Source organism: Rhincodon typus, chromosome 26 (genome assembly GCF_021869965.1).
Source record: "Rhincodon typus isolate 14 chromosome 26, sRhiTyp1.1, whole genome shotgun sequence".
In the NCBI taxonomy this organism is placed as follows: domain Eukaryota; kingdom Metazoa; phylum Chordata; class Chondrichthyes; order Orectolobiformes; family Rhincodontidae; genus Rhincodon; species Rhincodon typus.
Window position 1 is genome coordinate 22798278 of NC_063357.1, and position 14163 is coordinate 22812440.

A 14163-nucleotide genomic window follows, 5' to 3' on the forward strand; every position below is an offset into this window, starting at 1 on the left:
CAACTCCTTTGTCTGTCTCTCTTTGGGCTCTATCCCCATTGATCATTTACTCCTTACCCCATTCCTCCACAATATCTTCTGCATATAAACCTACATTTTCCTAGCTACCATCAGTTCTGAGGAAGAGTCACCAGACCTGAAATATTAATACTGATTTTTCTTCACAGACACTGCCAGACCTGCTGAGCTTTTCCAACAACTTCTGTTTTTGTTTCAACAGTAAACTGAGGTAAATGTATCTTTTTAATCTCTAAAGCAATAAAGGGTTATTGGGAGGAAACTGATGTTGAGAATAATCAAATCAGCTATAATCTCATTGGTGGAGCAGATGTGATGGGCTGAATGGCCTACTCATACTTGTGGTCTAAAATTAGGTAAAAATGTGAAAGGCAAATAACATAGTACAAGCTCTCAAGTGGCCCTGGAACTGATCATGGTCCGAGGATCATGAAGGGAACTCAGATCAAAGAAGGTAAACGTGCTGTAGAAATCTAGAATGAGGACTGGAAGGGCAGGAGGGGACACAGTTTAATAAGAACAAAGACTACAGGATAGGCCAGAAATACCACGAGAAGTAAAAACTTATAGATTGAAAAATTTTAATGGCTATTAATAGGTTAGACAAGTGGATAAAAATGCCAAACAAAAGAATTGGAAAGCTGGAAATAATTTGGTGTATGCGCAAGGTGCCAGATAATGGACAGCTAGCCTTATCAAACAGATAAGGGTTTTTGATGGTACATATAATTCTAAAGCCAGATTAGTGGCCACAGATTCCAAAAACCCTTGGTGATCAAAATATTAGAGTCAGTTCTGCTATACCAGGAAATATAAGCATGAAGATTTTCTTAGCTCTTTCAGCAACATATTCCTGGGAATGCAAACCAATTGATATAAAAACTACAATTTGGCAAGGAGAAAAATTTCAAAGGGACATCTTTTTGCAGCCATCTAAAGAATTTAGTTATATAGAAGTGAAATTACTGTAAATTAAACAAGTGATTTTGAGATATATAATGTTTCAAGGAATTTCTAAGCTGAGTCCACCCTACTGTAAGGGGATTGTATTCAATTAACAGTAGATGCATTGATGTTTTATTGTTATCACAAGGAGAAACTAGCAGGCATCTTTTTGATGCATTTTGATCATTGTGGAGATTCTGCAGAATTTGAGAACTATGTAAGAGACAAAATATAAAGGAGTTTCAGACTGGTAGTCAAAATTTGGGGACCTTTGAATATATAGAATAGATGTCAAGTAAATTAACTTTGAATCAACAATCTTGGTTAGTACAGGCCAATTACATCCCAATAAACAGGGCCAGAAAGTGAATTCTGCATCCAAGGTACAAACAAACCAGTTAAGAGGTTTGATTAGTCAGGTGAACTGGTTGCACACTAGGATAAGACCAAATGCTAGTAATGGCTTTGTGGAGCTCAATACCATGCTAAAACATGTCATAGGATGAGGAGGTTCTGAGAATAAATAAAACATTGAATAGATTAAATTCAGGAAAATATGTATTCAAGTTTCCAGTCTTGGATGATCCAAAAGTTATGAAGTTAGTCATTTTTAGCAATTCTTCATATGGCAATCTTCCAGGTCATTATTCTTGTATGGCAAGTTTTATCATATTCTTGGTAGGAGAGAATAAACAACATTGTCCATTGGTGTTATAAGCCAAGAAAATAAAGAGGGTTGTTAAAAATATCCTAACTGATACAGTACTAGCATGAGTGAAACAATAGATGTGGGACTGTATTTTTCAAAATTCTGAAGGTAATCTAATAAAAGGGGCAATCTGAGAAAATAATTGCCCATAGAATATTATGTAGATAATAGGTCTCTGAATCATACTGAACCCTGCAGAACTCCATTGTAAACAGCCTTCCAGTCGCAAAGACATTGGGTTTACCATTTCCCTTTGCTTCCTACCACTAAGTCAAATTTGTATTCAACTTGCCACTTTTCCTTAGAACCCATGATTTTTTAATTTTTCTGGCCAGTAGGACTGTTAACACTATTTTATCTCTCCACAAATAGTGTTTTGCCTGATATTTACAATAAATTCTGCTTTATTTTATGCTTTATGTACTTTTAAGAAATATATTCTTGTGATGTAGCTATTACAAGCAAAGCTGGCATTTATTGTATATCCTACCTGCCCTGAGAAAATTGTGCTGAGTTGCCATTTTGAATTGCTGCAGTCCACAACTGTAGTGATACACTAGATTAAGAGTCAACAGCATTGGGGATGGATGGAGGAGGGCTAGTAAATCACATTGTTAAGTTTGTTGATATCTTTATTTAAGGTTAAAAATAAACAGATGGTGGCAATTAATTGTCTGAGCACATTTATATTGGGGAGTGCCTGTAACACTGAGTAAGAATGGAAGGTTTCAATCCTTGTGAGCCAGTTGAGCTGTTAGCTACAATTTAACAGCTTCATGGTTTCTTAGAAAAGAAAAATATTATAAAAGCCAACAATCCCAATCAATTCAGAAAATAAATAGAAGGATTTGAGCTCTACTCTGAGGTCAGTCTCCCGTGATTTTACAGAGTTGTCCAAATTTGTAAGGCTTATCTGAAATTCATTTTTGAAATTAGATTTTGTCTTAACAGATCACACTTAAGTAAAATTGATTGTTTGTACAGTCAAGGCACCTCATGCTGCAAACAATGACAGAGTTTGACAGTACCTGAATATTGCCAGTTATGTATTCTGCATATTGCGGGGATCTGAATCTGGCAATTTGTATGGATTTGATATAAATCACAGTAATTTACAATTGCTGTGAAGCTACATACCTGGTGCATAGACGTCTAACAATGACTTACTTTCTGCCATCTCAGTAACAGGTGAGAAAATTATACAGTTTAGAAGATATTGCTTATTAAAACAAGTAATTTATGGCAACAGAGGTCAATTTCAGGAACTTGCAATCTGTGTACTTATTCAGCTGATTTCTACCAAACTAACCTGGACTCTGGTTCTATGTTGAACATTAACTGCATCAGCAAACAAAAACACAAAAAGGGAAAGTATCTTAAAACCACATTGCAAAACTTAATTGAAAAATTAAGAATTCTCAATGTTCCTTTTAAAGTGCTGCCTGTTTGTCCTCCTTAACACAGGGACATTGAACTGCAACCCAGTTTTATTGAAAGATGGGGATTTCCTTACACAAGTACAAAGCAATGTACATGTTTACAAATTTCTTTGAAACATCAGTCAATATAAAATTTTGATCTTTCTACCTGCCATCAAAATCAATGATTCACCATTAGTTGCTATTACTTGCTGAGTTTCTCCAGCAATTTCAAGCTTTGTTTGAGAACTCCAGCATCTACAGTTATTTGTTTTATTCACTTTTAGTTTATTGACACATCATATATCCACTCTTCAATTATAAATTCCTGTCAATTATAGAACCAGGAAGTGGTGTCCAATAATGAGGTAGTAAGATCATTGCTGAAAGTGGGTGATAATATTAAGCTGAATGAAATCAATTCAATTTGAAGAAGAAATGTTTTCATGAGTAGGCTTCTTAAATGAGCAATAGAGAAAATAATTGATTGGCAGCACTTTAAAAGGAACATTGAGAATTCTTAATTTTTCAATTAAGTTTTGCAATGTGGTTTTAAGATACTTTCCCTTTTTGTGTTTTTGTTTGCTGATGCAGTTAATGTTCAACAACCTATTTCCAGCTTAACTGACAGATGTAATAATCTTATTGAACATTTCTGCATTCCTTTCGAACAGCAGTGCAATGCAGCTGGTGGAATGTGCACCTGGAGTGTGCTCAATTTTTTTATCCAAAAAAGGTGGCTTTCCTCTGTTTTACCATGAACTATGTGACTATTTGGTAAATTGCAAACTGAACTCTTGGGATAAATCTGTCCAAGTGGACGAGATGCTTTGTGATTCAACCATGATGGAAGGCATAGGCTTTAACTTCAGCTACTGATAACATCAATCAATCGGCACAGGTTGACAAACAGGAGGCTACTGTTTTCTTCCAGTCTCCTGTTTGTTCTGAGGAAGGGTTACCAGACCCGAAACGTTAACTCTGTTTTTTCCTTCACAGATGCTGCCAGACCTGCTGAGCCTCTCCAGCAATTTTGTTTTTGTTCCTGTTTGTCTATCTTGGATTCTGGCATCTGCAGTTTTTTTGTCTTTAAATCGGCACAGGTTGATGGGTTGGTATTGAAGCAGCTTTAGATGGGGCTGCAGAGATAAGGTATATGAGCTATTTTGGTTTTAACATTAATTCTCAGAATGAATGGTTCAAAGCCAGAGAGAAACAAACAGAAAAATCTCCAACAATCACAAAGCAGAACTATGAAAAACCACCTAATAGCATAGAAAGTTTGTCCTTATGCCACCCAACTATTCCTTCAATAATAACGGCATTTTTGTCTCCACTACCTTACCTGGAAGGTCATTCCACATGTTGATCACTGCCTGTGGGAAGTGGAACTTCTTGTACATTGGTAAAAATTTGCCTGTTGTTAGTCTGAACCAAAGTCACACTTCCTCAATGTTGTGGTTTAACTTGAGTAACCTTCCAGATTTACGTTTAATTTAGTATTTATTATTTCCTTTACTTCTGTACCTCCTAGGTGCCCTTTTCTGAAGGCTGAGATTTCTGGCTGTTACTTCACAGCTGAGTCCTTTGACAGGAAAAGCTGGACTTGGACTTAACATGCTTCTGGCAGGGAGCATTTGGAAAAGGCACACCCCACACACAACTTTCTATCCATCACATTTAATGGTCAGCAATTCACAGTCACACATCTGATGTATATTGTTACCAACAACCCACAGAAGTCCTGAGGTGGAAAATCGCAGTCTCAGAAGGATCAGTATTGTGACTCTTTCTGTATTTCCTTCAAGGATTAAACATCTTCCTAGTGCCCTGAAGGGTTTACAGATCTCAAGCACCTTCTGGCAAAAAAAAGTGTTCTAAAGACTGATTTCCTTCAAATTATAGATATTTCCTGACCAACCTATTCAGAGATGTTATTACACATTTCTAGAGCAGTTGGGGCTTGAAATTGCTGAAGCAGAGGCTGGGACATTACCACTATCCTCTGAATTGTAATCTGCTGTTTTGAGGTAAATAGTCCAGTAATCCGTTAATTGTCGCTGCACATTAAGTGGACGGTTTAGCAGAGTAAGGTAGCAGTTATTCTCACACTGACCGAAAGAACTGCGGATGCTGTAAATCAGGAACAAAAACAGAAGTTGCTGGAAAAAGCTCAGCAGGTCTGGCAGCATCTGTGAAGGAAAAAAACAATTAAGTGAGGAAGGGTCACCGGACCCGAAACGTTAACTCTGTTTTTTCCCTTCACAGATGCTGCCAGACCTGCTGAGCTTTTCCAGCAACTTTGATTTTTTAATTCTCGCACTGTTGTCACCTCATTTGGATTCTGAGAACCCAGCCTGCGGGCTCCGTTTGTCAGAATGAGTTCGACCCCTTTATCCATGCAGGAGGCGTTCAAACTAAAAGTCTGTCATAAGGGAACTGAATTTTAGCAATGTAAACAACAGAAGCTGGCTCGTCAACACCAATGCTCCAGAATTTTGATTTAAACATCCCTGTTAAAAAGAAATTCTAACCGACCTGTGAGCAGAATAAGAAAGTCTGAGCTTCTCTGTCCCACCGACATAGTCCGTCAGCGGGACTTGTGCAGTGTTGAAACAGGGAGATAACAGACACAGACCGCACTCCTAACAGCAACATGAGAGTCATGCCCTCACGTTGAGTTTCGTTTGATATTCATTCGGATTCTAAGCACCGAGTTTCGAGAAGCTCCTTTCTTTTAACGTCCGTGCTGTTCAAAACCGTGAGTGCCCCACTTCCTCCCCGGTAACACATTGAGACTGGTTGCTCATACATTCGCGGAACACCATCCCAAAACAAAAACTGCATGAAATCTGAATCGGGGTGAATGGGAGCTTAGGGGAACCGGGGTGGGAAATAGGGAGGATGAACCATATTTCTGCCCACCTCCCCTCCCCTTCCCCCCAGGTGAATATTTACTCTTGCGGCCTTTCCCTGAACGTCAGGGTAAATATTGTGGCGAGCTGCAATTTTGCTATGAAACTGCTCAGGGCAAACCCGAACGAGACATTTGCTGGTCCTCAGCAACTCGCACCAATGCTACCTCTTATCGCCGTGCGACAGGGAAAGCCGGCTACTCGGCCCGTCGTGCCCGTGCTGGCTCTCTGCAAGAGGCTGCCAATGCAGCCCCCATGCGTGGCTGAGTTGTTCTCACTGGGTTTTGAGGAGACAGAGAGAGAGGGGATGGGGGAGAAGGGATAACAATTTTTTTTCAGTAAGTTAGACTCTCACCTCCACCACGTTCCTGGTGATCTTGCCGAAGGAGTTGGGGATAACGAGGACGATGGGCGCCGGCGAGTTGCTGGAGGCTCTTCTCCTGCCCGAGGTGGAGGGCACTGCCCAGTCCAGTGCCACCAGACCCTCGTCGGCCAACTGCAGGTAATCCCGGACGAAGTGGACGGCGGTTCCCGGGGGCCAGAACACATTCCAGAGAGTTTGCAGGTGGGGCAGCTTGCTCCAGGTACAGCGGCACGGCGCTCCCGAGCTGAAGCTCAGGCAGCTCCTGAGCAGGTACTTGGCGAGGGCGGAGGGTTTGTAGACCAGCCTCGGCACATCAGTGTCCCCCGGGCTCTGGGCTCCCTTCAGCAAACACCTCTCCGTCAAACTCCACCCGAAATACAGCCTGGTCGCCAAGTACAGCACGGCCAGGGACACCATGCCGAGTGTGGGAACCCACCATGGCATTGCCCAAGTGCCAAGTGGCTGCCAAGCAGGTCCCCCAAACGACAGCAAAACAAATCAAACGATAAAAACAACTCAGTGTGTCCCTTCCTTTCGGTTGCAGAGGATGGTATTAGATGCACAGTGTGTATTACCAGCTCCGAATGCTAGCTTTCTAAACCAGACTCACTCAGTAATTGAAAACGACAGAAACTGTGAGACACCAGACCAGTGTTTACTAAAGTGCTCCGCTCCAGTACACCAAAGACACTGACTGAAAGGGATAAACCCTTTTACATGCCCCCATGCAGCCGTCAGAGAGGAAGTTGATGTGATCGCATCGTCTTCCTATTCGACGTTGAGCATCTCGTCCCTTCAAATTAGAAAAAAACACCAACTTCGCGCCTGGTTATCGTTAAAACCTTTACATTCGCAGCTCCCAGGAGCTCTGGCTCCCTCCCAATTTACGCACTGTCTTCACACATTTCTCATCAACTGGCTCTAAAAAAAGGCACAACCGCTCAGGCTACTCCTGGTTATGTAACCTTTCACTGTGGTTCAGCGCTGTAAAAAGGCTGCTGTTAATTCTGCGCCTAAAACCTACGACACTTCTAAGCTCCTCTGTGCTTTACTTCACCCTCCTCACTGCGATAGGAAGGTCTCTGTGTGGTTTCTGTCTTTTGCTGAACTCAGGCGTTTTGTTTGAACCAAGCCCTGCTCTATAGACACATCATCCTCTTGGCTTCCAGCTTGTGATAAGGGTGCAGCAGTTTTCTCATCCACAGTACCCTAGATTAAGCTGTGTGTGTCTGTGTACAGCAGAAGCTGTGATATCTGTGAACTGTTAGGGGCCAGTGAGGAGGAAGAAGTGTCTGTCCTCTTTGTGGATTGCAACAAATGCTTGTATTTCTGTTTAGCGCACAGCCATCACATTTCAATTATACTGCAAGACTAACCAAAATTAAGGAGATAATTACAAGCTCTTCTTGAAATAACAGAAAGGAATTTTATTACCTTTTGGGTCCAGTGACCGAAAAGTTAACTCTGATTTGTCTCCACAGATGCTGCTAGATCTGCTGAGCTCTTTTTTTATTTTTGCTTCTGATTTCCAGCATCCACAATTCTTTCAGTTTTAATTTTATGACCTACTGACCCTGAGGAAAAAAGGTCATAAAATGGTATATCAAACCACACACACAAAAGCTGGTAATAAGTTTAAGAAGGCAAGAGTATCCATCTGGTAAATATCATTGATCTCCTATATCCTGTTTCCCGGTATAAATTTACTTTCATGTCTTGGCAGTTGGTTGAAGACAAGATGAATGTGGCTTCCATGTGGCTGTTCTCTGTGACCATATCTTGCTAAACCTTAGTGATCAGGAGAACTCCAACAGTAATTCCCTCTTCAGACCTTTCAGCAGTTTTTCTCTCACCAAATACTTCGTTTCCACATTGAAGCTGCCACTTTTTATCCCCTCCCACAATGCTTCTAGCCTGCCTCCCCACTCCCTCTGTGCTATGCAATTTTTTCCTTCTACATAGCTCTCTCTTCAAATTTCATCTCCCAACTTTAGTCCAGCCCATTTCCTCCAAGAAGCCAGCTGCTCCCTTCAATGTAACTCCCAGCCACTCAACTTCCCCTTCTCTGCACGGTGTTCATGGTCATTGTCAAGCTGCTACATTGAGCACTGCCCTGTATCCTTTTCATGGCACCAAAGAGTAATTGTGTTTACTTTTCTTACAAGGAGAAAGTATGAGAAATAGCTTATCCCTTGCACAGAGATGTGATAGTAAATATATGAGTTGTGCAAAGTAAAAGATGGCAAAACACTGCAATTGCAACAAAAAGAGAGGCTAAGCAGTTGAAATGAGAGAATCTTTAATAAGCAGGAAGCGAGTTACAAAATTTTTTTTTCTATTTTTGCTTGAGTAGTTCCATGGCAGAAAATGAGCAACAATTACTAACGTCTATTGTTGTTTTATATGATCAGGTAATGAAAGTTAATAAACTACACCGAAGGGATGAGAACAATACGTGTTTAAACTTTTCTAAATGTTAATTGATACTTAGTAAGGAATAACGGGCCCTTATTTAACTGAATCATGCTGCTGTAAACCACAAAAGCTTGAGTGATTTATGGATCATGTTTGAACCATGAAGTTAATTTATAACCTTTAATTTCTTCTCAACAATTCATTATTTTAAAATGTACATTTTGTTTTTGTAAAATGCGAGCAATGGTAATGAATGCATAGTGATGCTCTATTAATATAAATTAGAACTTTTGTGACTATTGTGAAATGATCTTCAGATTACATTTTTGCTGTAGAACGTAACAAGTATTATTTTTAGATCAAAAAGCAAATTTGTCCAACCTATTAATTAAAAATATGTTTCTGTGCAAAGCTGACTGCACAGGAAATACTGTGCAAAATGACATTATTGCCATTAGATGGACCCCAGGGTAAGTGATAATGAATTTGTGTGGGTGAAACCATGGCAATACTTCAAACTCATGGGTTAAGCAGAAATTTTATTGTTTGTGTGAAGTAGAGAATTATGGAATATACGGTTTTTTACCAGTCACCAATGACTACATAACTCATGAGACCAAATCCATAAAGGCATTACTTCTTTTCCATGTTATTGCTATCTAACAGATATTCATACATCTCTTTTGAGATAAAATATATTTTTGGAATTAATGTTAGGAATTTAACATAATTTCAGTTTGTTACTAATTCAGGTTTTCTTGCATGTACAGCTTACAAGAGACTGGGACAGACTCAGTGATGTCATGGAAAGTAATCCAAAACCAACAATATGAGAAAAGAATATATTTAAATATTGTGCGGAAAAAACAAATTGAAATAAACAGATGGTAAGGTTAAAAGCAAAAGCAACATACCATGGATGCTGTAAATTTGAAATAGAAACAGTAAATGTTTGGAACATGCCTCTTTTACCTCTAGACTCGACTATTCCAACATACTTCTGGCAGGCCTCCCATATTCTACTCTCCATAAACATGAGGTCAACCAGAACACTGTTGACCATGTCCTTGTATATGCCAAATCCCTGTACTTGCTGTCATACACTGGAAAATCAAGAAATACCTTGATTCTAAAGATCTCATTCTTGTTTTCCAATTATTCCATGGTCTCACCTCTTATCTCTCAAATCTCCTCCAGCAGTACAACCATCACCCCAGAGATATCTGGCATTTTTAGCATCTCCAATTTTAATCACTCTATTATTGATGGCTGTTTTGTTGTACCTAGGCCCTTAGTTGCAAAATGCTGTGTCTAAATTTATCTTCCTCTTTTTTTAAGATCCTTTGAATCCCTAGTACTACTGTATGTGGTTCAGTGTCAACTATTGCTTCATAATTCTCCTGTGAAGTTATTGGGATTAAAACCAAAATACTTGCTGGAGGTGCTAAATATAAATATAAGTTGTTGTAGAAACCCTCATTAGGCTAGGCAGCAAATATAAATAGGAAATATTTTCTGAAAAATGTAATCATGATCAAGTTTTCTCCTGCCCTGATGATGGCTCAGTGAAGGCATAAATGCCTGAAAAAAAGACACTAGTCTGCAGCTCACATGCATGGTAAAACATGCAATGATCTTTTTGAGGAGTCCAGCATAAAATCTTTTTCCTGATATATTTTAATGATCCAGCGCTTGGTGTGCAGGGGACAATTTCCATGTTTGCGGATGACACAAAGCTTGGAAGCATTGTAAACTGTGAAGAGGAAGAGGATAGTGGAGAACTTCGAAAGGACATAGACAAGTCAGTGGAGTGGGCAGACAGATGACGGATGAAGTTTAATGTGGACAAATGTAAAGTGATGCATTTTGGTACAAAGAACATCTAAATCCAGTGTAAACTAAAGGCTGCTACCTTAAAGGTTGCACAGGAGCAGAGAGGCCTGGGTATGCATGTAGATAAATTACTAAAGGTGGCAGGACAGGTCAGTTGAGCAGTTAATAAACCATACTGCATCCTAAGCTTTATTAATAGGGATGTAGAGTAGAGCAGTAGGGAGGAAATGCTGAACCTGTTTAAGACACTGATTCGACATCAGCTGGAGTATTGTGTACAATTCTGGGTGTCATATTTTAAGAAGGAGTGAATTTTATGAATGAGTTGGAGAGAGTCCAGTAGAGGTTTACAAGAATGATACCAGAAGTGTGAAACTTCAGTCATATTGATAGATGGGAAAAATTGTGACTGTTCTTCTTGGTCAGGAGATTTGATCAAAGTTTTCAAAATCATATGGAGCTGGGCAAAGTAAATAAGGAGAAACTGTTCTCTCGCATTAGAGGATTAGAGGTCACAGATACAAAGTGATTTACCAAAGAGGAAATTGTGACCTGAGAGGTCGCGCAGGGAGGCATTAGGGTCTGGAATGTAACTGACTGGAAGAGAAGTAGAGGTGGGTTCAATTTAAGCATTTTGATTTTTGTAAGTAACAGATAATTATTTAAGTAGAAACAATATTCAAGGTTATGGAGAAAAGGCAGGAGAATGACACAAAGACATAATGCTCATTTAGAGAGCCAGTGTAGACATGATAGGCCGAATGGCCTTCTTTTGCACAATAATAATTCTGGGATCCTGGGATTCAGTGAGGGCACACCATGGACAACTCAGACTACTGACATTTTATGTACACTTTATCCTTCTTATATTTGTTTACTTTTTATGTTTATGTCAAAAGATCAGTCAAAAGATTTTGTCCATATTTCCTAGTTAAAGTCCTAGTGGGTTTTTAAATGATCTGGGAAGACTGGAATAAATTTGGTTTCACAGTTGAATTACAGTCAATGTAATCCTTACTCTTGTTGATATTTTGTTGAGAGCATTAATCACTCCTGCTGGCTTATGAACCATAAATTTCAGTCATTTAACTTGAAAATTTGGTCCTTCTGCCTACCAGCTAGGTTCAGTAAGGCCATGTGGAGCGGTTGGCAGTGTTTCTCACACTTCTTTGAATTTGCCCCACTGTGAAGATCATGCATGAGGTACCTTGTGATGGGTGAAAACAGCAGTGTGACTCTGGAAGGAGTTCCTCAGCTTCCTCAGGAAGATGCAAAGGAGGATCCTTGCAGTGACCGTCACATGGCAAATGTTTGTGAATCAAATGTTAGTTCCCACAATTGTACTTGTCTACCTTCTTGAATAAAGCCACAATCACAGTGTCCCCAAGATTCAACAACATATGCTCTTTTTCTCAGATGGGGGATATGACATTGTGCAGCCATGCAAGAGTGTATCTTCACAATGTTTCCACAAGGATTCCTTCTGTTCCAGGAGTTTTGTTACATTTTAGCTGCTGGGTGGCTTTTTTCAACATCTGCGCATGCCTGGTATGATCTCACAAAAACCTTTGACTTTGTCAATTGTAGATGATGTTCCTCAAATTTGGCTACCTTCAGAAATTTGTCACCATTGTCTGCTTACTCCATGACAACATGCAATAAGTGATCCTCACTAATGGCACCACCACAAACCCTATCTTTTTGAAAACTGGTGTCTACTAAGAACATGCCATTGCACCAACTCTCTTCTCCATTTTCCATGCTGCATTTCTATATCTCTACAATAACAAATTACCAGCAGGCATGGGGATAATTTAAAGAACAGATGGAAAGCTGTTCAAACTGCTGCCTCCAATCCAAAGCCAAAACCATTCCAACCTCTGTCATAGAGCTTAAGTACATAGAAACGCTTGTGCATACTCATTCAGAAAATGAACTCCAGGCCAGTGTAGACTCCTTCACCAAACCATATGAGAAAATGGACCTTTACTAAACACAAGGAAAACTCAAGTCCTTTCCCAGCAGCTCCTACAGCAAAACACCTCTGCCCATCAATTGAGATTAACAGCAAGATTAAAACATGGACCATTTTTCATATTTTGGGAGACTGTCTTGATAAAGGCAGGCAGAGATAACAAAATTCATCATCATCTCTAATGTGCCAGCTCAGCTTTTGGACAACTGAGGCAAGACTAAGATCAGGCTTTACTGGGAAGCACTGATCCCCTGCTTCTACTTGCTTTGGAGGCTAAAAGCAACCTACAGCTGGCACCTCAAAGCACCTTGGAAACAATGCCAACAATATCTTCGCAAGGCACTCAAAATTAAGCAGCAAGAAAGGTATCCAACAGTAGTCTCATCCCCCAATCCAACGTGCCCAAAACTGAGGCATCAATCATTCAAAAAAAGCTTGGCTGGACAGAACATGTCTTTCATATACTTGACACCAGACTCGTGAAGCACTTACTATTCTTAGAATTCAGGCTCACTTAGGATACTCTCAGAAGGACAGTGGAAATGTTGAGGGACATCCTCAGAGCATCCCTGAAGAGGTCAAACATACCCTTTGATTCATTGGAGACCCTGTCTAGTCATCACCGAAATGGAGTATGGTCAATGGATGGCACCAACTGTATCGAGAGACTTCATCAGGAAGATGTTTTGGAGTAAGTGCAGAAAGCTCCAAACAACTCACCTACCCAACTTTTCAAATATTACTCTGCCGCAGTAACAGACAGTCCATATCATGCATTGGACTTATCAACAGTCTCAAAGCCCATCAACTTTGAATGGAAGCGGGTCACCTTAACCCCAAGCCTTAGCAGACTTTCCTAAGAAAAAAAATTCAAAAATCAACATATTAAGTTTTCAAGTAAATAATTGTCACACCTTTGGAATATTAAATTTATATTTTATTGTCAAGCATTTCACTGTTAATACACTGTATTCAGCTAGATATAGCTTAATAACTTTTTAATTCAATATCAACATTTTGTTCCAATAAATTATGGTCATGTTTCATCCTTTTATATGTTTGAAAATGATTTTATTGATTATCAACGTGAGGAATATCAATGCTGGGAAATGAGGTCTTTTCCACATACAACTCACAATATCAACATCAGACACTGCTAGGTCAAATGTGGTAGAAACTCAATGGGAAAATATTCTCTCTATTCGACTCAAAAATGTTCTTTTGCATCAATCATTGAAGAATAATGAATTCCTGGGCATTAATATTCCACTATGACTTTTTCATTTTCAACATGATTATCATTGTTGTTTTTTTGAGTTTAGAGTCAGTTTAAAGCTTTGTGTGGCTATTATGCACTTGCTTACTTGTTAGACTGCCAAGTAAAGTAATGCAAAAAAATGTATGTTAATATATTTAGTTTGGGGCGGTGGTGGGGTGCGGATTTGGAGGTTGTGGTGGTAGTCAATTGAATGGGTGTTTTCAAGTAATGAAAAGATGTTGAAAATGATGAATAACCAGGGAGACTAAGGGTTCAAATACATAATTCTTTGAAAGTGTGAGCACAAATATAC

At 39.5% G+C, this 14163-nt stretch overlaps 1 protein-coding gene and 1 long non-coding RNA gene across 3 annotated transcripts in view; one reads left to right on the forward strand and one right to left on the reverse strand.

Annotated features, from left to right (window-relative positions):
* The window catches only part of LOC109937486 (protein ABHD15-like), a 44990-nt gene extending 37408 nt beyond the window's left edge, over positions 1–7582 (reverse strand). The window contains exon 1 of one of the 2 annotated variants that reach the window (XM_048612754.1): positions 6361–7582. In XM_048612754.1, coding sequence (XP_048468711.1) covers positions 6361–6813 — 453 coding nt within the window. In that variant the 5' untranslated portion in view covers positions 6814–7582. The remainder of the gene's footprint in view (positions 1–6360) is intronic. The other variant, XM_020536066.2, reaches the window with a different exon arrangement.
* An 812-nt stretch (positions 7583–8394) lies between these two features.
* LOC125486194 lies at positions 8395–13549 on the forward strand. The gene is made up of 4 exons (XR_007264882.1): positions 8395–8508; positions 9555–9671; positions 11736–11941; positions 12034–13549. It is a non-coding gene; the product is annotated as an uncharacterized LOC125486194 (long non-coding RNA).
* Positions 13550–14163: the final 614 nt, after the last annotated feature.